This window comes from Ictidomys tridecemlineatus, chromosome 7 (genome assembly GCF_052094955.1).
Source record: "Ictidomys tridecemlineatus isolate mIctTri1 chromosome 7, mIctTri1.hap1, whole genome shotgun sequence".
Lineage (NCBI taxonomy): Eukaryota > Metazoa > Chordata > Mammalia > Rodentia > Sciuridae > Ictidomys > Ictidomys tridecemlineatus.
The window spans coordinates 150,033,584-150,057,849 of record NC_135483.1 but is presented as its reverse complement, the minus strand read 5'-3'; the positions used below and the strand labels follow the sequence as shown (position 1 = coordinate 150,057,849).

Here is a 24,266-nt window from a genome sequence, read left to right as displayed (position 1 = left end):
GCACAACAGCTGCTGTGTTCCGTGGGGAGCGTCTGTTAAGCAGTGGGAGGAAAAGCGCTCGGAGCCACCAGCCCACTCTTGGGCGAAACTCGCCCTCAAAACACCCCTTCTTCCCAGTGTTCCTGCGGGCCTCTTTACGGGGGTGGTGAGGAAAAGCAACTTTGGGGAATTAGAAGCCGAAGGGTGCGGGGATTAGTGGGACGAACAGAAGACGCGACCCCTTGTGCATCCAGCACGGGACGTTCGCATCCCGGCATCCGGCGCAGTGGCCCAGCCGAGCCAGCGCCGGGCTGGGAGGGCGAGGGCCGGCGGGGCGCAGTCCCCGGACTGGCCTCGCGGGGGCGCCAGAGGGACCGATCAGGTGACCGAGCGCTTGTCCGGGGCTGCGGGAAGCGGCCTCGTTCTCAGCCGCCGGAGACGCCGCCGCCGCCGCCGCCGCCGCCGCCGCCACACCTAGTGGAGGAGCCGGGGAAGGCGGCTCGGTGGGGGCTGGGGTGGAGAGCGCCGGGGGAGGGGACGGAAGGGCGGCGGGCGGAAGGCAGGAGGCTGCCGGGGCGCTGGCTGCTGCCCGGGAAGGGGCCCCGAGTCGTCCGCCGCGGTTTGCTCTGTCACCGGCGCGGGCTTGGGGCTCGAGGGCTATGGGCGCGCTCCCCTGAGGCGGAGGTCGCGGGCGGGAGGGGAGGAGGCCCGAGAGAGGTTGCTGCGGAGGCCGCGGGCCGGTGACTGGGCGCGAGGCGGCCGGCGGCGGCACCGGCACCACCATGTCGCGCTCCGTGCTGCAGCCCAGTCAGCAGAAGCTGGCGGAGAAGCTCACCATCCTCAACGACCGGGGCGTCGGCATGCTCACCCGCCTCTACAACATCAAGAAGGTGCGCACGGGCCGGCGAGGCCGCGGCGGGGGCGGCGGGCCCTGGAGGGATGGAGGGCAGGGGAGGCCGGGAGGGTGGGGGCAGTGGGCAGCGCAGAGGGCAGAAATCTCGGCCTCGTCGCGTCAGGCCCGACCCCAGGTCGCCGGGATGCGACGCGGCCTAATGCAGAGTCCTGAGCGCCTCCCCCGCTGGCTCGCGGAGCGGCCGGAGGCAGGGAGAAGCCATTTCCCGGCTCCTGGCGGCCGATGGGAACCCGGGCCCGCGCCCGGAGAGGGGCGCCGCGTCCACCGTGTTCGCCCCTGGGTGCCCTCGCCGCGGGCCCGCGTCCTCAGGAAGCGGGGGGGCGGGATTGTAGGTGGGCTGGGAAAACTTGGGGCTCCGGGACTGAGATCGAGGGGCTCTGGCGGAGATGGCAGCAATGAACAGGGTTTACGGCCCTCCTCTGAATTTTCTGGTGTGCAAGTGTGGGAATGTGGGCCGGAATGGCTAATCCGATGGACCCCGCATCCTTTCCTCTTCACTTTATTTTAGGTTGCTAAATAAAAGCCCTTTGAGAGAGTGTTGACGATTTAAGATTATTTCATTTTGAAGGTGGAGAGGAGGGGAAAGTGAGGGTGGAACCAATTTTCTTCTGAAATACTTCTGGGCTGTGAGTCACTAGAACAGGAATAACAACCTTTTCTCTTTCCTCTGTACTCCTCCTCATTTTAGTTTTTCTAATTCTTATCTGATAATACCAAAACACTATTTCTTAAAAGTACAGTGAGTGTCTGTACAAAGTTAATATGTTGGCACAACCGCTGGGATATAGCATAGTCTCACAATTTGAGTAACTAAAACAGGTCCATTGAAAATGTACGTGTCTAAAGATCGAGAGGAAGGCAGAAAAGTGGATGAAAGATAGGAAAAAAAAAGTTACGTTAATTCTTTTTAGGAGAAAACAACCTAAATTCTTTTGCTTTTAGAACAAGGTTGAGAAGTTTTTAAAAATCTGATAAAGAGAAAAAGGGGGATTTTTTTTTTTTTTGGTTTAGATCCTTATGAGTTTTCAATGTGTATTAGATGTCGTATCTCCATATTTTTTTGTTAGTTTTTTTATAGTATCATAAATGTTACCTCTTTAGTTTAATCATAGCAGTAGATTGTAGGTTGTGAGTTAGGCCTGTGGAGATTTTCACATCAAAGTGTTGGAGTGTAAAATTGATTATTTCTGCAGATGATTTACACACTAATTATAAAGAAGACCGTCCTGAGTAATAATGATACATTTGGGGCAGGTCATATAGTTCAGTGGTAGAGTGGTTGCCTAGTGTGCTCAGGCCCTAGGTTCCATTGCCAGTACCACCAAAACAAACAAACAAAGCACCAAAAAACAAAATTTTGGGGAAGGATAGCTATCTTCTTGGGCTACTCACCTTATTTGCAAGGATTAATTGACTCTAAACCCAGTGCAATCTGGAAGAGTAACTGCAACATGCCTATTTAGTTTGTTACATGTTATGTGACTGTAGCTCACTGTCCTTACAAAGAAGCCATCTGCATTTACCCAGGAGCCTTGATTACAAATTTATGTAGTTTAGAAATAATTTAATTTTAGATAGAATTACTTTAGTTTACACTGACCTGAGCTTTGGGTGAGTTTATGCTGTTTAAGAAATTTGGAAATTGGTGCCTATATGAAAACTGAGCCCCAAACATGAACAAGACAAACATTTCTGAAAGTTACTAGACCTGTGGTATTGTGGTTAAAGGAAATGGTTCTGATGGTTTCTAGAAGAGGAAGTGAGAGTAACATCAAAAGTGATTTGGGTATTTGGGCAGAATACCTATTTTTAAGTAGTCATTAAACATTTTATAGTGTGCATACAGTCAGCTTTTAATATACACTTTCATAGATTCGATTAAATGATAAGTATTTAAACTCTTATAATTCCAGTTCATTGCCTTTTTTCAAAGCACTATTTTTTTTTCACTTCCTGTTTTGAGGAACTTAGGCTCTCTTTTTTTTTAAAAAGAAATATTTATTTTTTAGTTGTAGTCGAACACAAAACCTTCATTTTATTTATTTTTTTATGTGGTGCTGAGGATCAAACCCAGGGCCTTACATGTACTAGGTGCTGAGCCACAACCTCAGCCCCAGGCTTTCATTTCATTAACTACTGAAATGTAAAGTAAGCTGAATGTGATTGTTGTCATATCCAAGTGTCAAGTATTTTGAGTTATTGAAATACTATATTTTAGCATTTGCCATATATTTATAGTTTTTTGAGAAATATTTTGCCTACCTTGCCTGATGATGAATTCCTTCTATGCAGTGTATTTTTAAAGTACTTGTATTAGGGCATTACTTGGACATGAGGCCATGGTTAGAGCTTGTTATACACACAGGGAAATATGTGTTTAATGATAATGACTTTTGGTTTGTTCCCCTTGTATAATTTTGCATATAAAGCATTGGATAGATTTTGGATTTTTAGCCTATGGAATTGTCTATAAGACTGTCATATCTTCCCAGCTGGCCAAGGGATTGAAACATTTGTTCAAATATCTTGCCAAAGAAGTGAGTAAGAGCTGTTCACCATGTGTTTATAAGGTTCATGCTGTCTGCATTCTTATGGCAGTATAAGCTACATCATCTTTTCAATATCAATCTCAGAGGCCTCCAAAAAATCTTCCACCTTATAGTATGTGTCTGCCAGCCAATTATCACATTTTTATTAATGCATGTGCATATTAGATTGTCTACCAAATGTGGTTTTCTGCTATTTCAGTTGAAAGTATAGGTTGAGTATTCCTTATCTGAAATGCTTGGGATCAGAAGTGTGCTGGATTTTTTCAGATTTTGGAATATATATAATGAGATATCTTGGGGGTGGGACCCAAGTCAACATGATTGATTCATATGTGTCTTATACACATAGCCTGAAAGTAATCTTATACAATATTTTTTTGGATATCTGTATTTTGACTGTGACATGCCACATTATGTCAGGTGTGGAATTTTCCACTTACGGCATCATGTAGATGCCAAAAAAAACCTCTTCAGATTTTGGAGTATTTCACATTTCAGATTTTCACATTAGAGGTGTATACAGTGGAAAAGATGTTAGTGAAGATATGCAAAGAAATATACTTTAGTGAGCTAAATAAAATAGGTTATTATAATATGCTTGAACATTTATGAGGGAAGTATAACATGGTTACTGAAAATTTTTTAAATTCATCAGTCAAAATTTTTTTGAGATTTGAATATTTACAAGTTTCAAAAATTAGGGGAAACTTTTAGTTTAATAGGGGTTGTAAGAACACAAAGGGGAATTGGGAAGTAAAAGATGTGAAGGTGATAGGTAGTTTTATGTTTAAATTTATTCCTCAATTCCTTAAAGTTTTAATTTTTATTAAAAAAAATACATATCTTCCTTTTCCAAATCTAATAATGCTATTCAGTCAATCACATAGTGACAACATTTTTGTAGGCCACTTTTCTATCAATTGCTATAGCATGGCAGAGAGTGTGTTGGTAGAATTAAGAGCTTTGGGCCAAAGGTTAGGAGATCTGCATTCCATTCTTCATTCTGTCCCAGAGAGTTTTTTTTTTTTTTTTTTTTTTTTTGCAGTTGTAGGTGGACACATGCCTTTATTTTATTTGTTTATTTTTATGTAGTGCTGAGGATTGAACCCAGTGCCTCATGCATGCTAGGCAAGCTCTCTGCTGCTGAGTTACAGCCCAAGCCCACTGAGAGTTCTTTAACTATGAGGAGGTTACTTGACTTCCCTAAACTTCACTTTTCTTGATGGGAGAAATAGGGAAAATTAAGAGGAACACTATTCTAACTTTGATTATGTTTATACTTATTAGTTCATTGAGAAGTATTAGAGTACAAGTATTCTTGTACTTGGTTCATTTTAAATAGTAAGGTTCATTTTAAATAGTAATTTAAATTACTATACTGTATTTTATTTAGAGACAGGGTCTCATTGAGTTGCTTAGGGCCTCACTAAATTGATGAGGCTAGCTTTGGACTAGTGCTCCTCCTGCCTCAGCCTCCCAAGCCACTGGGATTACAGGCATGCACCACTGCTCCTGGTTTATTATATAGGGATTGTAATGATTCCTATTTACTTCATAGAATTGTGAAGATAAAGGATAATAATATGTGAAAATAGGTTAAGATTTCTTTCTTTCTTTCTTTTCTTTTTTTAAATAGTTTAGGTTTTTATAAATGTTTGGTAATTTATAAATCTGAGGAACTTATTTTAGTATTTGTTTTTCTGAAAATTTACTGCTGTTTAACAAACATACTCCCAAACCCCAAAAGAAAGATTTTGTTGAGTTGAAAGCATGTTTCTTTCTTTTTTTTTAATCATTTATTCTTTTGCTACACTATCACCAACATAAGATTGATCTCTGTATCAAAAAAGATCCGTTGGGCTGGGATTCTAGCTCAGTGGTAGAGTGCTCACCTCACATGTGAAAGGCACCGGGTTCGATCCTGAGAACCGCATAAAAATAAAGGTATATATGTGTCTATATACAACTAAAAAAAAATTTTAAAAAATCTGTTAATACTTGCTCATTTTTCCTTTTGTTAAATTATTGCCTCAATTCTGAAGGTTAGAAAAGGAGAAAGAAAAAAAAAAAAACCCTTGCAGCTATCAGAAATGGTTTCTTTAATGGAGTATTTTCAAGGTTTCAAACACCTTTTTTTTTTTTTTTTTTTAATTCTCTGTCCTCCAGTCCTTCTCATGGTTTTGGATAGTTTTGATTTTTGAAGACAAAATTTATCAGAACAACAGTAAAATCAAAAGTCTTTAGCTGATCATGTGCTTAATGGCAGGGAAAAAAAGATGTTTGTAAAGGAGCAGTGCAGGGTGAGGAGAGGAGAATTGGCTTTAGTCTTCCCTTTCAGAATTAGGGCATTCCTTTTTTGTTTGTCAGACAGGGGCAGAGAAATCAGGTTAGTCTTGTTTCAAGATGGAATTGTGACAGTTCTATGCTATTAAATGTTGTTAATATCAGAAATTTTTTCTTTCCATTTTGGGCTTCATTATTGAGAGCCTTAAACAGATTAATAATAAATTTGAATTTATATGATATGTATTTATTTAAATAAATCCTGTTATGTTATATCTGCTTGTACTTATTTAAATAAATCTGTTATATCTTGCTTTATTTTTAAGGAAGCTGCATGTAAAATGAGGATTGGTAATTTATTTTTTATGTTGGAGGTAGGCTGAGAGGATAAAGATCACTGAGCTTGTGTGTAGCTGTGTGGTAGAGCACTTACTTGCCTAGTCTTGGGTTTAATCCCCAGGACTGCAAACAACAACAGAAACCTCACTGGATCACTGGATAATACGGAGGAAAAATTATTATTTTTAGTTTTTTAAGTGGTAACGATGAATTATCCATATTGTGTTTCCTTTGTGGAATTGTTAAGTATCTTAAATATTAAAACAAATTTTAATCATTACAAAAGTTGTGTATGTTTATTATAAGAACCTCAAACAGAACAGAAATGTGTGACTTCAAAAATTCCCTGTCTGTTCATCTCTTTTAAAAAAAAAATAAGCTATATATACTCACCCTTCTCTGTACAAATGCTAACATATGTGCATGCATATTTTATTATATTATGATTAAATTAGGTAGATTCTTTACAAAAATCAAATTGGAGAAGCAGAATGGTACAATTTTCATATAAATGAAATATTTACATGTAAAGAAAATTAAAGGCTGGACATTTGGCTAACTATATCCAATATGTTAAAAATGAGGAGATCAAGATGAAAAAGTATGTCTGTTGAAAGTTCTTGTCCTTTCTGGCTAGGATGTTTGAAAGTCTAATTTACAATCTTCTTTGATCATGTGCCAACAATGTTATTAGTATTTAGTAAAATCCAACAGTAATTGGGCCAAGTGACATTTTATGTTAGTAGAGCTAAGCAGTTTTAGTCCTTCAGACTTCTTGGACCAACTGTCCCATAATAATAGTACATAATAAAAGTAATGCTACCTGCCGATTATTGAGACTTTACAATATGCTGCTTTGCATTTTCTTTCATTCTCCTTAGATCTATAATGTAGATGTATGTTATAAAGAACTTGAATTATTGAGATTTATGTTATAAAGAAATTGAATTATTGAGAAGTTACACTTGACTAAGATTGCAGAAAAATTGGATTAGTACCTTCTTTCCTTGACCCCTAATCCTGGGCCCTAAATTTAATTATTTTGCCATCAGATTTACAGTCATTAGTGAAATTAAAAAAAAAAATTAGCCGTTAATGGAACTTTATTTATTTATATGTGGTCCTGAGAATTGAACTCAGTGCCTCACACATCACATGATAGGCAAGTGCTCTACCACTGAGTTACAACCCCAGCCCCTGAAATTTTTGTAGGAGAGATTTCTTCTGAAATCTTTCTGAGGAAAGATAGAATTCAGTATTTGAACATGCAGTAACCTTTAAAATATGCATAATGGTTATGTTACAGAAATTTTCCTTTTTTTCTGTGAACTACTTCTGTATAAAAGTTATATGAATTTGTATGAAAAGACCATTTACATCATGTTATCAATGTCAGTGTACCAGAGTGAATTTTGTTTATTTATTTATTATTGGTACTAGGTATAGAACACTTTACCTTTGGAGCTACATCCCCAGTCCTTTTTGTTTGAGATTGGGACTTACTAAGATGCTTATTACAGGAGGTTTTTATTTGATTTTTTAAAGTGTTAAGATGAGAAATAATTTAGAATTATGAATCTAAAAATTCAGTTCAAACTTTTTTTGGGAAATATATTTTGTGTTTACTTTGCATATTAAATGTTTTTTTTTCCTTATGATTACTTCTGAGATTCAGTCAAATCCTCAGCCCTTTTTATTTTTTATTTTGAGAGAGAGTCTCACTAGGTTGCTTAGTCTTGCTAAGTTGCTGAGACTGGCTTCAAACCTGTGATCCTCCTGCCTCAGCCTCCTGAGCCTCTGGGATTACAGGCCTGTACCACTGCGCTTGGCTGCAGATGCATTTTGAAATGTACAAACTGAGAGGACTAACCAGAGTAGTAATGCTAAAGAAAGTAAATAGGAAAATTTGCTTAAACTGGGGGAAGCAAAGTATGTATAAAATAGAATGTTAAGTGTGAAAGAAAAGAAACAACAAGCATTTTTCTTCCATAATTTTAGGAGTGCATGCAATTATTTCCTCACTTGAAGATGTTTTATTTTTAAAGTCAAATGGTTATGTTTTTACATTGAAAAAAGCCTGTAACTGGAAATGTAGAAAATGCAATTAAGAAAAAATGACGTCTATTTCTTTTACTCTTTGGACTTTACAAAATTAATTGTACTTAATTGTATGCCTTAAATGTGTTTTTTTTTGGGGGGTCTGCTAATTTTAACATTGCATTTATTAGTAAATATAGTAAATCTTAATTTTGATTCTGTTATTTAAAAATTTATATTATTAGACTTTGGTAAGTTGTTTACGTAATCTGACAATGATGAGAAAATCTCTTAAAAGACATAGTACTGGAGTATTTTATTTACATTACTAGACCTTATAAGTTCTTTATGTAGTTTGTAAATAGATTTGTATATGTGCCGATTTCAAAGGAATCTCTTATTTTCATAAAGCTGTACTAGAAAATAGTTTCTTACTACATATTTGAGTATTTTAGATATTTGCTTATGATAAAACTGCATCTTTAAAACTATTTTATAACTCATAAGAGCTGGTATTTCAGGTGGTCCCAAATGTTATTCATTTTTATTCATTTATTCTATCCTGGCAATGGAGAAACAGGTAAATTAAGATGAAGTCTCTATTGCCAACACATTTGTATCTAAGTGGGAGAGAGATGCATAGATATTTAAATAAAATCCAGTGTGTGAATAGGATTCTAAGGGAGTCTTGAGAAGGAAATTAAGGATTTCAGTCTGAGAGAGATGGGAAGGGAGAGGTCGTGACACTTGTGCTTGGTTTTGAAGTATGAAGAACTTCAGCCTTGCATTGATAAAGACCAATCATCATTATTTCAGATCCTGGAACATTTGTTCAGTAGAATAGGTAGAGATGTAAAATATATAAGATTAAAAAATACCGTAGTAATGCACTTCTTACAGGCATACATTTATAAATTTTTCTATACTTCCTTTTTGAACTTTTTTCATGCTTGTAGTATATTTCTGTGGGTTGATAGCTACATTATAAAGCTCTGATACTAATGTTTTTAAAACTTGGGCAAATTATTTATCCTTTCTGGGCTATAGTTATTTATAAAATGAGGAGATGAGTGGTTCTTAGCTACAATAGAATTATCTTGGAAGGTTTTTAAAATTTCACATATCTGCATCCTTATCTGAACCTATTGAATCACAAAAAGCCCTGAAGTACTTCTGATGTTAAGAACCACTGAAATAAGTAAAATGTAAATTTTTAATAACTGTGATTTCTTTTTTTTTTTTAAGAGAGAGTGAGAGAGGAGAGAGAGAGATAGAGAGAGAGAAAGAGAGAGAATTTTTTAATATTTATTTTTTAGTTCTCGGTGGACATAACATCTTTGTTGGTATGTGGTGCTGAGGATCGAACCCGGGACACACGCATGCCAGGCGAGAGCGCTACCACTTGAGCCACATCCCCAGCCCCAATAACTGTGATTTCTTTCCCTGAAAATTATTCACTGTCATGATTTAGTTTTGTTATACTTAAATTTCTGGACGGCTGCTCATAAAGTTCTTTATTGTAGTGAAACTGGCTTCATAGTACTTAATATGCTTACAGGTCCTTTATGCTCCAAGCTGTTTTTTGGCTTTTTAAGTCATGCTAATCTTACTGATTCTAATTCTTATAATCTCCAGTAGATATTCTAATTCTCCCATAATTAGGAATTTTTAAAAATTAACCTCATAAATTGAGAATTAAATGACTTAATTTGTTTTAATTTCTGATTATGAGTAAGGAGTAAATGAATGTTGGATAAATATTGGGTGTTGTTATTCTATCCTGGCTAGAATGCAGGGTCTCACACATGCTAGGCAAAATTCTATCACTGACCTACAATCCTAGCCTTTCATGTTAATTTTTTCCCCTCATTAAATATAGTTCATGGCCACAAAGGTATTCCTGTATATCAGTGACAAATCCTCTAAAATGGTAATGAGAACAACCACCCCATTCACAATATCCTCAAAAAAAAAAAAAAATACTTGGGAATCAACCTAACAAAAGAAGTGAAAGAACTATACAACGAAAACTACAGAACCCTACAGAGAGAAATAGAAGGTGGAAAGATATACCTTGTTCATGGATAGTCAGAACTAATATCATTAAAATGGCCATATTACCAAAAGTACTCTATAGGTTTAATGCAATGCCAATCAAAATCTCACCAGCATTCCTTGCAGAAATAGAAAAAGCAATCAAGAAATTCATCTGGAAAAATAAAAGACCCAGAATAGCAAAAGCAATTCTAAGCAGGAAGAGTGAAACAGGCAGTATAGCGATACCAGACTTTAAACTATACTACAGAGCAATAGTAACAAAAAGAACATGGTACTGGTACCAAAACAGGCAGGTAGACCAATGGTACAGAATAGAGGACACAGAGACCAGTCCACAAAATTACAACTACCTTATATTAGACAAAGGTGCCAAAAGCATGCAATGGAGAAAGGATAGCATCTTCAACAAATGGTGCTGGGAGAACTGGAAATCCATATGCAACAAAATGAAATTGAATTCCTTTCTCTCACCTTGCACAAAAGTTAACTCAAAATGGATCAAGGAGCTAGGAAACAAACCAGAAACTTTGCGTCTAATAGAAGAAAAAGTTGGCCCTAATCTCCATCTCATGGGGTTGGGCTCCAAATTCCTTAATAGGACACCTATAGCACAAGAGTTAAAATCAAGAATCAACAAATGGGACACACTCAAACTAAAAATTTTTTTTTCTCAGCAAGAGAAACAATAAGAGAGGTAAATAGGGAGCCTACATCCTGTGAACAAATATTTACCCCTCACACTTCAGATGGAGCTCTAATCTCCAGAATATACAAAGAACTCAAAAAATTAAACAACAAGAAAACAAATAACTCAACAAATGGGCCAAGGATCTGAACAGACACTTCTCAGAGGAGGACATACAAACAATCAACAAATACTCGAAAAAATGCTCACCATCTCTAGCAATCAGAGAAATGTGGATTAAAACTACTCTAAGATACCTTCTCACTCCAGTAAGAATGGCAGCCATTATGAAGTCAATAACAAGTGCTGGCGAGGATGTGGGGAAAAAGGTACACTTGTACATTGCTGGTGGGACTGCAAATTGGTTCAGCCAATTTGGAAAGCAGTATGGAGATTCCTTGGAAAGCTGGGAATGGAACCACCAATTGACCCAGCTATTCCCCTTCTCGGACTATACCCAAAAGACCTAAAAAGAGCATACAACAGGGACACAGCTACATCGATGTTCATAGCAGCACAATTCACAATAGCTAGACTATGGAACCAACCCAGATGCCCTTCAATAGATGAATGGATAAAAAAAAATGTGGCATTTATACATAATGGAATATTAGCACTAAAAAACAACAAAATCATGGCATTTGCAGGGAAATGGATGGCATTAGAGCTGATTATGCTAAGTGAAGCTAGCCAATCCTTAAAAAACAAATGCAGAATGTCTTCTTTCTTATAAGGGGGGTGACTCAAAACAGAGCAGGGAGGAAGAGCATGAGAAGAAGATTACCATTAAATAGGGACGAGAAGTGCATGGGAATGGGAGAGAGAAGGGGAATTGCACAGAAGATGGTAGGAGACCCTCATTGTTATGCAAAATTATATATAAGATGGTGTGAGGGGAAAGAAAAGAGAGAGAGAGAAACGTGTCACAGTAGATTGGGTAGAAAGAGGGAAGGGGAAATAGGAAGGGCAGCACAATACAATAGACACTAGTATGGCCCTATGTACTAATGTGGCTGTATAACCAATGTGATCCTGCAATCTGTACACGTGGAAAAATATGATTAAGATTTCGTACCCCATTTGATTCAAATGTATGATATGTCAAGATCATTGTAATGTTTTGAGCAACTAATAAAAAATTTTAAAAAAACCAAACATTTTTTTTAAAATACATTCTTTAGTTGTAGATGGACATAATACCTTTATTTTATTTATTTATTTTTATGTGTTGCTGAGTATTGAATCCAGTGCCTCACACTTGCTAGGCAAGCACTCTACTACTGAGCTACAACCCCAGCCCAAAATCTAATTCTTAATAACAAAAGTGTTGACAGTTTATAACACTTAAACTAATGTCTTTGTTTCGTAAACTGAAATGTTCTGTATATTGGAAGCTGAGAAATGTTTTGGGGCAATAGTAACAGACATCTTCTGAATTGAATAGTAATTAGTATCTTATTTGAATCATTAAAATTATTCTTTATTAAGAATTTTGAAGGATGTAGTGGTTCATGATCTTAAGTCATGATTATCCTTAAACTTGTATCTAGAGAACAATAACCATAATTTCTGTATCTTTGAATCTGTTATTGGCTTTAATTAGGAAGTGTAGTTATTAATAAAATTAAATTAATTTGAGGGGCTGGGGTTGTGGCTCAATGGTAGAGTGCTCACTTAGCATGCACAAGGCACTGGGTTCAATCCTCAGCTCCATATAAATATAAAATAAAGATATTGTGTCCACCTAAAACTTAAGAATAAATATTAAAAAAGTAAATTAATTTGAAAACATTTCCAGTAATTTCAGTATACTGTCCTTTCAAGCCTTTTAATCTCAACTGTTTCCATGGATTGATTTCTTTTTTCACTTTTCCAAGTACAAGGGAAGCACTAATTTAAAACAGATTGGCCAAAATATAGGTGATATACAAGAGAAAAAATTGGGAGACTAACCACCGATACCAGAATTCCAGGTTTGATTAGCTGTTGATTGGTTTTTAAATACTCATGTACAATATTCATATTTGTTGTATTTCCAATACTTAAAAATTTATTTATCATAAAAAATAACCGGTAGAGGCCAATGTGGTATTACACAATGACTAGGGGAAACCGAAACAGGAGGGGTGCAAGTTTTAGGCCAGCCTTAGCAGTTTATTGCGTCTCTAAACAAGTTTTTGAGAGAGACCCTGTCTCAAAATAAGAAATAAAAAGGGCTGGGAATGTGGTAATGGTTAAGCATCCCTGGGTCTAATCCCCAGTACAAAACAAAAACAAAAACAAAAACAAACCGAGTAGACCGGGTCTAATAGCATAGGCCTATAATCCCAACAACTCAGAAGGCTAAGGCAGGAGGATCATCAGAAGTTCAAGACCAGCCTGGGCAATAGACTCTCTCAAATAAAAAAGGCTGGAGATATAGTACAGGGGTAAAATGTCCTCTATCCTCAATATCCTGCAAAAGAAAAGAATGACCAGTAAATTGCTTTTGCAGTCAATAATATAGATGATATCCATTCTAGGTATTCGTTTTAGTTTGTTAAAAACTAAGGGGAGAGGGGTTGGGGTGGTGGCTCAGTGGTAGAGCACTTGCCTAGCATGTGTGAGGCCCAGGGTTTCATTCTCAGCACCATATATAAATAAATAAAATAAAGGTCCATTGACAACTAAAAAATATTTAAAAAACAAAACGAACCAAAAACTAAGGGGACAATCTTGGTTCCTTTGTGTCTTCAATTTTGCAAAACCTGCTTTAAAAACTAGGGTGTTTCTTGGTTACTGAGTGAAAAATGACAGTCCTTTTTCTAGCATGAATTGGTCACATTTTATATTTTTGTTTTCTTCCTGAAAATGATTCAAAGATGGGGCTGGTTTCTGTTCCAAGACCTTACAAAAGAGCATTCTTAGTCTGACCTCTAAGAATTTATTGAAAAATTTCAATTAATTTATTGAATTAAAAATAAATCATTCTGTTCTTTAATATTTTTACAAAGTAATGTATTTTACTGATGAGTTAGATTAGAATTTAAAGCATTAAACTAGTCAAATCAATTAGATATTTTACTTTGATAGTAATTACTCCATGAATATTTTGAGTAGCTGAGGCATGGAAAGAATGTAAAAAAATTTTTTTACATAATTTTTTGGGAGTATATAGTTACAGATTGAACTTTTTTATTGTTTTGGAGTCAAATGTAAATTTGTATTGAGGTCTTGTCACATAGTAGATGTAGAACCTTGAACAAAATCAGTTTTTCTGAAACTCCATTCTTCTCTAAATTGGTAGTTTAGGCAATTCTAAAGCATGGGTGTTTTTGCAAACAAGAGTTGAGTCTTGGTTCTTTTCTTGTTTCTTTGTTTTTGTTTAATCTCTTATGAATAGATAGAATTTTTTAAATCTATGTTTCCTATTTAGCTCTTGAAAGAATATGTAGGATTAACCATGTAAAGTTAAGCCAGGGTATGTAATCTTTAAGTGTAATAGCTTGAGAAAAGGATTCAAGAAAGGATTTAAGTTGTAGGGTAGCAGACATACTTCATTCAAAATTCTATTTTAAAATTCTGTCAAGCCTAGCCTAGTCTTGGTGTTTGTAGCCAAACACCTTTATTTTGTGATCCACTTAACACAGGAGGCTAGGTTCTTATTTATTACATTTAAGTACTTTCTTAAACAGTACTATAATTTAATATGCCACATTAAGTAGTCCTAGCCTTTTTGAATTTGAAGGTTATAACTAGAATACTTATTGAGAATAAAGGTCTAATTCTGAGAACTAGAAATTTATATATTTAAATTCATTTGACATCTCTTGGAAATTGAAATTATATTTCCTATATTATGAAAACAAAGAAAGTAAGATAAAGCAAAACACAATACCTTGTTGGTTGTTGGAGGTGTTCTTTTTAAAAAATTTATAGTTTACATATAGTTTCTGTATAGTGAAATAGCCCTTTTTTTTACAATTCTATGACACAATTTGGTAGGGTTATAAAATTGGGGGATTTAGATGTAATTTTGTACTGTATTCATCTTATTTTTTTTTCTCTTTTGGAGTGTAGGGAGGAAATAGAAGTGCTCAAAATTAATTTAGTTGGTAATTTGTTAAAGATTTTGATTCAGTCTCTGTTATAAGTCTTTCTGATATGTATTAGTCTAAAATATATTGGTATATATAGTTTTAAAAATGTTGGTACTTCAGGATGATAATAGCAAAGGATTCATTTTGCATAATATTGTAGCTATAGTGGGATGAGATATGTTTTTAAGTGAGGCTATATTCTAGAAAATCCAAGTTGTCATCTTATAATTTCTTTCTTTTCAAAATGAATTTTTTGTTAGAGTGAGGAAGATTAATTTTTATAAATAGACTTCTGGTTAGATAGAATTTTGCTCTACTGCTTTAGTATAGTGTAGCTTAACTGAGTTACAGTTGCAGTTTTATGCTGGGATGTATGTACCTAGATGATAACTATTAGTAACATCATAGTTTACTTTTTCCTTGTACTTTTTCTTTTTTGCCAAGAATTAATCATATAAATGTCTCTCTTGTAAACAAATCAAGTAAGTTGATTTCAGAAATAAATAAAATAGAGCCCAGTATTTCTATATAGTCTCTATGAACCTTGTATTTTTTTTATTGGTGTTTTATGGTCTGTCAAACACTCAATTTTAAGTTACACACAAACACACATTCTAATGTGGTGAGTACAAAACTTTTTAGGAGAAGTTTGGAATTATAATCTCCACTTTAATAGATAAAGTCTCTGGTACAGAGAGGTAAATCTCTTGCTCATAGTTCCACAGCTTTTTGTTGTTGTTGTTGTTGTTTGGTTCCCAGGATTGGGGGTATTCAACCATTGAGCCATGTTGCCAATCTGTTTTTTATTTTTTATTTTATGGCAGGGTCTCGCTAAGTTGCTTACTGCCTTGTTAAGTTGTTGAATCCAGCTTTGAACTTGAGGTCCTCCTGCTTCAGCCTCTGGAGCTGCTGAGATTACAGGCATGAACCATATGGCTAGTTACATAGCTATTAAGTGATAAAGCAGAATTTTAGGATAGCCTATCCTAAAAACTCTTGTTCTTGGGACTAGAGGTGTAGTTCATTGGTGGAGTATGTGCTTAATGTGAATGAGGCCCTGGGTTCAATCCTTGGCACCAGCAAACCAAACCAAACCAAACCAAACCAGTAAAACTCTATGTTCATAAGGCTAAACTAATTTATATAAGTCAAACAAATACAGTATGTTTAAGCTTAGGGTGATTGAAGGAAATATGTGATTGAGGGAGGGAATATGGTCATAAGGAAATTAACACTAAATTGCTAGTTCTATACTCTATGATAAAGTATGATAAAGACTGTTAGTATTACTGTTTATATTAGACTTTTGGATAATTATTATCATTATTATTATAAACCACAGCTGCCATTTTTAGAGCACTTATGTGCCAATCATTTTGCTAAATGCCTTAAATGGATTGTCCTCTTGAAAGCCTCATAATAACCCTATGAGGTAAGTATTAATTGCCCCCATTTTACAGATGAAGAAACTGAGGCCAGGAGATGTTATATATTCAAGGTCCCATGGCTGATAAGTAGTGAAAATTGAAACCCTGCTAGTTTTATTCTAGAATCTGTGTTTTTAATCTTTGTGGTGTACTGCTTCCCAATATAGTATGTTTAGATAGAATTACTAAGCAGTATGGAAAAAGGTAAACTGCTTCCAATGAAAGAGAAATGAAATTTCTTTCTTTTTGTTTTCAGTTTAAGAAAGCTGCACATGCATCTATCCACACACAATTCTTTAGTTGATTGAATACAGTAAAATTTGTGATCCTGGCAAATGGGCATTATAGTCAACCGTATTTTCATTATTTGGTAATTACTAATACTGTTAGAATGGATGGATGAAATTTTGAGTAGAGTATGAAAGTAATACATATCAGAAGAAAACTGAACATTATTTGGGTGTTTTAGGATTCCATACTATGTTAAGTGTTTTTAAACTTTGATTTTCATTATGCTATTCATGTAAGGAAATGCTAATCAGTAGCTATTTCTTTTTTTGGCAAATTCTTAGTTATTTTATTTTATAATATCTTGGGAAGGAGAAGATAAATTGGAAGATTAATTTACAATAAAGAATATTTTAAAGGAATGATAGTTTATTCTGAGGAAAAGTCTGATACATGCTAATATTATGATGTTGGGGGTGAATTTATATGTTAACTTTGTGTCAATCTGATTAAAGATTATGGAGTTCTAAAATTTTAAAAAAGTTTTGGTTTATCTAATTATATTTAAGAATTAAGGGAATATTTTAAATTGCATTCCTATTCTGCTTATAAAGTATAGGAATGTTTACCTCAATTTTTTTATACTTTGGCTTAGAAGGAAGTTAGGTAATATTTTAAAAATAGTTTCAATTTTGAGCTGAAGTGCAAAAGTCATCCAATAACAATTTATTTTTATTCTTGGCTACCGTTTCTTTTTAAGGTATGTAAAATTTCACTAATGATTTTACCCCTATTTTTATAGCTGCATGTAGTCTTTATTTTTCCATTCTTTCTAACATTATTTAAGTTGGTTTAGGAAGAACACCAAGAGACTGACTGACATGGTTATACACTTACACAGTAGTATTTAGATATATATGAATAGCATAAACTCTATAAATTTATTGTATACTAAAACTTGCTACTTATAATACCTTAAAGTTGTAGCACCAATATAGTTCTAATTTTGTTTTGTTATTCATAGTCTACAGTGCATAAGTTTTCTACTGAAAAGTATGTCATAGTTTGGCAATCATTGTTTACCCGTAATTTTCTCTCTTTTTATTACAATGCTTCCCCAGCAAGGACAAGTTTGGAAGGTTTGCAAAGCTTTTCACCTTCCCTCTGCCTGCTTGCCCGCTTTCAGATCAGTTTCATGTTTCATAACTTCTCTTTCTGTAACCCACAACATAGCCATAGTCAAAAAATACTATATTTTCTCACACATGGCAGGCAGAAATAACTTTTCATAGGATGCATCCTTTTAAAAATGGAATAAAATTAAATTAAATAGAATGTTATAATTTTAGTAATTCCCTAAGAAATAATGTATGACTAGTAAGCATTTAATTAAATGTCACATAATGAAACAGTGAACAGTACTCAAGATTATATTCTGTATTGCTAATAGTTCAGGTAAAAGTTCTAATAATATCGTACATTTGTATAGTGCTTTATAGTTCACTACAGAGAATGCTGTACTGCTGATGTGGTCAAATGTAAACATTTCCATTTGTTGTGTACTTGTAGATATAGACCAGATGTAGATTCATTGTTTGAAGTGCTGCTGGTATGATGGAAAACAGTGTTGTAACTCAGATGTTCAGAGGAACAGGCAACACTCTTTAGCACTGTAAAGATAATTTTAGCAGCTTCCAGTTCTTTTGAACTAGGGCTTTTGTATTAAAATTTTTAAAATGAATAAGGAAAACATTTTGGAGAAGAGATTTAAGCATAAACTTTTATTTTAAAACACCTAGAAAGAAACATATCCAGTACTTAATATTTAATTTTGTGATATTTTATTAGCTTCAGATGAATACAATCCTACCTCAAACCAAAATTTTTTCTTTTTCTTTTCTTTTTTCCTTTTCTTTTCCTTTTTTTTTCTTTAGGTTTGAGCTTTTTCCTTCACTGCTGTTCTGCGCTGACTGCTTTGAAACTTTCCATGCATTTTTTTTTTCAGTAGAAGAACATCTCTGTACTGTCTCCCATTGCATATTTCAGCTATGACAATCCCTGCACTTTGCCTATTCATTTTATCACCTGCTCACCAAAAACAATAAATATCTCTCTAATTTCTGATTGCAGATTTGCTATTCTTCCTTGATTTTAAGAGGAGGATGCATTTCACTTTTCTTTATTACTGTTGTTTTACAGGCATGTGGAGATCCCAAGGCCAAACCATCTTACCTTATTGACAAAAACCTAGAATCTGCTGTGAAATTCATAGTCAGAAAATTCCCTGCTGTAGAAACCCGCAACAACAATGTAAGTATCTTGATATTTCTATTATTTAATTTTAACCATCTGTAAGTTGTGCTTGTAGTATCTCTTATTTATTTATTTGTTTTTATTTTAATATGCAGATTATATACATTGATTAAGGGTTTTAGAGGCAGTATTCTTATCTCTGAAGACAAAAAAATGACAACTACTTTTGCATAGAGCTTTGTTGGTTTTGGTAATTAGCTGTGTTTAGTTTTAAAATACATACTTGCTTTTCTAAGGTTTTCATTATTGACAAAAGCATTTCTGCAAAGTAATACAGTAAAATTATGGTGAATCTTTATCATTCCCATGATACCTCATCATGTGGGAAAGTTTTTTCTTCATCAACTCTTCCTGGTATGTCAACTTTTGGTAGTTCTTTATAACAACATTTTAAAATAGCAAATTTTAGAAAATTTAAGAGTTTCTTTGTGCCTCATAGTATTTTTATTAAGTTTTATTGACTTAGGATCCTTCTTCATCTCTTTTTTAGTTTTATATGATTTCTTTGATTTTCCCATGTTATAATCCATGCTATTTCTTTTGCTTTAGGTTCAAGTTTAGTCTAGAAATTTCCTATTATATGACTTCCCTATTTTGAGAATTTCTGTTTAAAAGATACATTGTTTTTTATTTGTTCTTTTTAGATATACATGACAATAGAGTGTATTTTGACATATTGTATGTACATAGAGTATAACTTCCCATTCTTGTGATTGTACATGATGTTGCCTTATACTGGTCATGTATTCATATATGAAATAGGAAATTTATGTCTGATCCATTCTACTATCTTTCCTATTCCCATACCCTTCTTTTCCCTTCATTCCCCTTTGTCTAATCAAAGGAACATCTATTCTTCCTTCCCCCTCTTTATTGTGTTAGAAAACATAGTGTTATCTTTTTGTTTTATTGAATCACATGTGTTCATTGAAGATTTTTATTTAACCTGTTGATACAGCTTTTATTTAAAACCCTTGAATATAGAAGAAAATTCTAGTCAGAATTAAATAAAAAAGATAAAGTGCTTTTTAAAGAAAAATTTTTAAGTGTGTTTTTGGAAGTACAGGCTAGTAGAGATCTTGGTTTTATAAATCATGTTTTATAATTTGTATTTTATGCATCACAATTTATTCCTGGTTATAAAATAGGTAATTCAAAGTATACACTTCTTAAAAATATGATTATTTGTGTGGAGAACTAATCTTTTGTTACATTAATTGCCTAGCCCATCTGAGATTATACATTCTAAGAGAGAAATTTTATTATGAATGTCTTATTTAAATCTTTACATATCTGCAACATGAATTCTTTAAGAAAATCTTTTTAATTTAATGTGTTCATTTGATTTCAGATTGATAGTATAAATTTTCATGTAGCATAGTTTCTGAAAATGAGATCTTAGAAAATTACAAAGAGCTCCTTAAATATATATTCTTATTCTTTTTTAAATTTTTTTTTTAGTTGTTCATGGACCTTTATATTATTTATTTATATGTGGTGCTAAGAATTGAACCCAGTGCCTCACACACGTGAGGTAGACATTTTACCACTGAGCTCCAACCTCTGCTATATTTTGTTTAATATTAAACAGTAAAATTTCTTGTTAAATTGTTAATTAAGCATTTCTTCTATTCTTGATATGCTCCGCAAACTGTTTGTAATAACAATACTGTTGCTTTTCATTCTTTAGTAGTTGAACTTTCAAAGCACAAAATTAATATTTTTAATAACATCTTTTATTGAGATAAATTATCACAAAACAGTTTACCCATTTGAAGTATACTTTCATTGGTTTTATTATGTTCAACATCCCAGTCAATTGTAGAACATTTTATCTATAACCCCTTTTTGGTGTAACTCTTTTTAGATATACATGACAATAGAATGTATTTTGACTTTATACATTAGCATTTATTCCTTATTTCTTGCCAACACTTCAGTCCTAGGAAAACATTGATTCATTTTCCATCCTTCTCTATTCTAGAGACGTCATAAAAATGTAATTATATAATCTGTGATCATTTGTAACTGGTTTCTGTCATTTAGCTTAATTTTTTCAAGGTTTATCTACATTGTAGCATGTATTAGTACTTTGTTTCTTTTTATTGAAAAATGATAATCCATTATGTGGATTATCATTTTATTCATGGGTTGTTTTTACTACTTTGGCTGTTGTGAATAATGATGCTATGAACATTCATATAAAAGTTTTTATATGTTTATATATTTTAATTTTTAGCATATGTATACACACACACACACACACACACACACACACCCCTATATGTATGTGTGTGTACATATATATCTACCAGGATTAAAATTATGGGGCTATGTGTTAATTCTGTGTTTAACTTTCAAAATTGGTTACATAGTATTGCTGAATGTTGTGACTACTCATATAGAATTTACTCTTATTGTTTGTGAGGCCTGAATTTTGTCATCATATTTTTGCAAATATCCCATATAATATGATTTTTTTTACCTGCTAGATATTTGTAAAGTCTACTGATTTCAGTTTTAATCTGGACCTCCTGAAATATTAGTGAGAGATTCCTTGCCAACTTGGGTTTGGAAATAAGAAATGAGAAGTTCAGTTTTTTATAACTCCATAGAATTAGTTACTGGAGGTTTCAAGACTTGGAATGACAAGTAGCATCTGGGATTGATAAACGTGTAGATTATGGCTACTAAGTACACAATAGTCTTTATATATGCTATAGAACATGCTTATTTTTTCTCAGGGATCAAAGTTAGCACTGGTTCTATGCTGATTCATGTACTACTCATCCCTATTTTCAGAAAAAGTACTCATAAAAATTGTTTTGGTGAATTCAACAAAAGTGCTTTTTTTTTTTTTAAGTTTTTAGAATAGAGTCTTAACAAAAAGGTTCATCTTATTTTTGCAGCCAAAAGAAATGTTGGTGTTTGTTTCTTTAGTAACTCCATTTTTTAAAATTCTACTAAAAGCTGTGAGCACATAGCAGCAGGATTGGTATATAACATGACTTTAACACTGGTGATGTTGGAGTCTATTGAGTCATTTTTACTGTCTCTTTAACCATTTAATCTTCTTTATCCCTAATTCTGGATTTAGGGAAAACTTAGTACCAAGGATTTTTCCTTGGTTATGATGTTCAACTAAATGCTTCATATGCTTCAGAGTAGCTTGATGAAATAAAATTCAAGATGAATAAAAGCAATACCAGTTTTATGATTATAGCTGTCACTTATTATGTGGTGATTATGTGCCAGGCTATGGGCCTTAATAGATTTCCGTTTAATTTCAGATTAAGCAAAGCATTTTTGAGCTGAGAAATTATTTATCTATAACATAATACCTTCTATTATCTTGAAAATATAACTGTCAGATGGAATTTGTTTCTCGTAGGTTTCTGATTTTTTTCTTAGGTATGCCTTATTAGTACATAGAGAAAATATTTGTACGGGAAATTTTTAAAAAAATCTTTTATTGATTTTATTTTTTTTAAATAAACAACAGCAATATTCCACTGCTGGAATTGCATTCGCAGTTCAATTTTTATTACACAAATAGAGCACAGTTTTTCATATCTCTGTATATAAAGTATATTCATGCCAATTCATGCCTTTATATATGTACTTTTTTTTGCATTATAATTCTTAATACGCATGTACCACAATTTTTCATATCTCTGTTTGTATATAAAGTATGTTGACACCCAATTGCACAGGAAAATTTTAAAAGGTCCTTTAAGCAAATCTTTTTTTTTTTTTTTTTAATTAAAGAGAGAGGGGGAGAGAGAGAATTTTTTTTTCAATACTTATTTTTTAGTTTTCGGCAAACACAACGTCTTTATTTTATTTGTATGTGGTGCTGAGGATCGAACCCAGTGCCGCATGTATACCAGGCGAACGCGCTACCACTTGAGCCACATCTCCAGCTCACTTTAAGCAAATCTTAAGGTGTGTGTTAAAACTTTTTGTGCTAACTTTTTTCCAAAAATTTTTTAGACTTAAATTTTTTTCTCTTTCTTCCTCTGTTTGTATTTACATTTAAAAGCTAGCTTGTGCTTTTTTAAATTAAAAAATATTACTTGGCATAAAAATGTCATTATGGAATTTGCCTATTATGCATTTTAATATATAATTTGAGTATGAAAAATTAATGAGAAAATAATATAAATTACTACCCTATGTATGCAGAATTAGAATGTCTCTAAAAAAAAGGACATTATTGGTGAGTGGAGTGTCACAAGAATTACGTAGGGATTCTGGACTCAACATGGTTTTTCCAGTTCTTGTCCTCCTACCCTTTCACCAGGGTAAGTAGAACAAAATAAAAATAGTATTTCTCTTTGGTACCCCACATATCTGTCTTCTTGAATCATGCAATTATCTTTGAATTCCTGTTGACTGGGAAGTGGTAGAATGACTAAGACTTTGATTTAAAAGGAATCATCTTACTATACAGTAATGTAACTGAGAGTTGGGACAGTGTACTTCATTGTGAGTAAATATATCTACATTTAAAAAGACACTAATGGAAACTTGAAATGTCAGTATTCTTTTTAAAAGACAACGACCTCAACGTTTTGAGGTTGAAAAAATGTTAAGATTTACTAGTGAGGAAGCAAACAGAATAGGTGTGGGGTGGAGGTGTAGTGTAGGTAATATCCAACGATTCAGGATTGAGTGTTTTAGATTTGAGAGGCCTAATAGAAATCTGAGTGTAGATGTTGATTAGTCAATTCTATATATGAATCTAGAACTCAGGCCAGGGTTCAGGTGAGAGTTAAACTGAAGAACCCTTGAGAGTTTTAAGACAGAAAAGAAGGAGTGCAGTAATCCTTAATTGACAGTAAAAATGGAGTAAGTAGTGTTCTAGTCATTCAGTTATGGTTAATGATCATGAAATCAGGTTGAGATTAAGTTAGTGTAGGTATCTACTTTCTTCTGCTGTAGATCTTATAAGGTAGTTATAATAAAAGAGACAGGAAATAATTAAAGTGATGGATCATTTAAAATTAAAATGGATAAGAAATGAAGTAGGACATGAGATGGTGAGTGACAGTAAAAAGACAGATGAATAATTAAGAGATCCCTCTTAAGTTCAAAGAATTGGTGGAAGCAGTATATTAGAAATTTTAAGTGGGGATTTATTCTCCCACTGTTGCCACCTGACCTTGTCACCCATATCTCCCAAGAACAATACATGTCCAAAAAGAACTAAGAGGAGCCAAGACAACTTAAAGATAATCTATTCCTGTTTACAGGCTTTCCAATTGAGGAAACAGTAGCATCTGTCATTCACTCTTTCAACTTGTACTCATGTACCAAAAATAACTCTTGGGTGCCCTCTAGTTCTAGGTCCTCTTTAATTTTCCCTATCTTGCT

At 34.2% G+C, this 24,266-nt stretch overlaps 1 protein-coding gene across 4 annotated transcripts in view; it reads left to right on the top strand.

The window, feature by feature from the left end:
* Positions 1-532: 532 nt before the first annotated feature.
* Positions 533-24,266, top strand: part of Nckap1 (NCK associated protein 1) — a 98,524-nt gene continuing 74,790 nt past the window's right edge. For 2 of the 4 annotated variants that reach the window (XM_021725979.3, XM_021725978.3), the window contains exons 1-3: positions 533-869; positions 17,699-17,716; positions 18,777-18,887. In XM_021725979.3, coding sequence (XP_021581654.1) covers positions 762-869; positions 17,699-17,716; positions 18,777-18,887 — 237 coding nt within the window. In that variant the 5' untranslated portion in view covers positions 533-761. The remainder of the gene's footprint in view (positions 870-17,698; positions 17,717-18,776; positions 18,888-24,266) is intronic. The other 2 variants (XM_013358297.4, XM_005324684.3) reach the window with 1 other exon arrangement.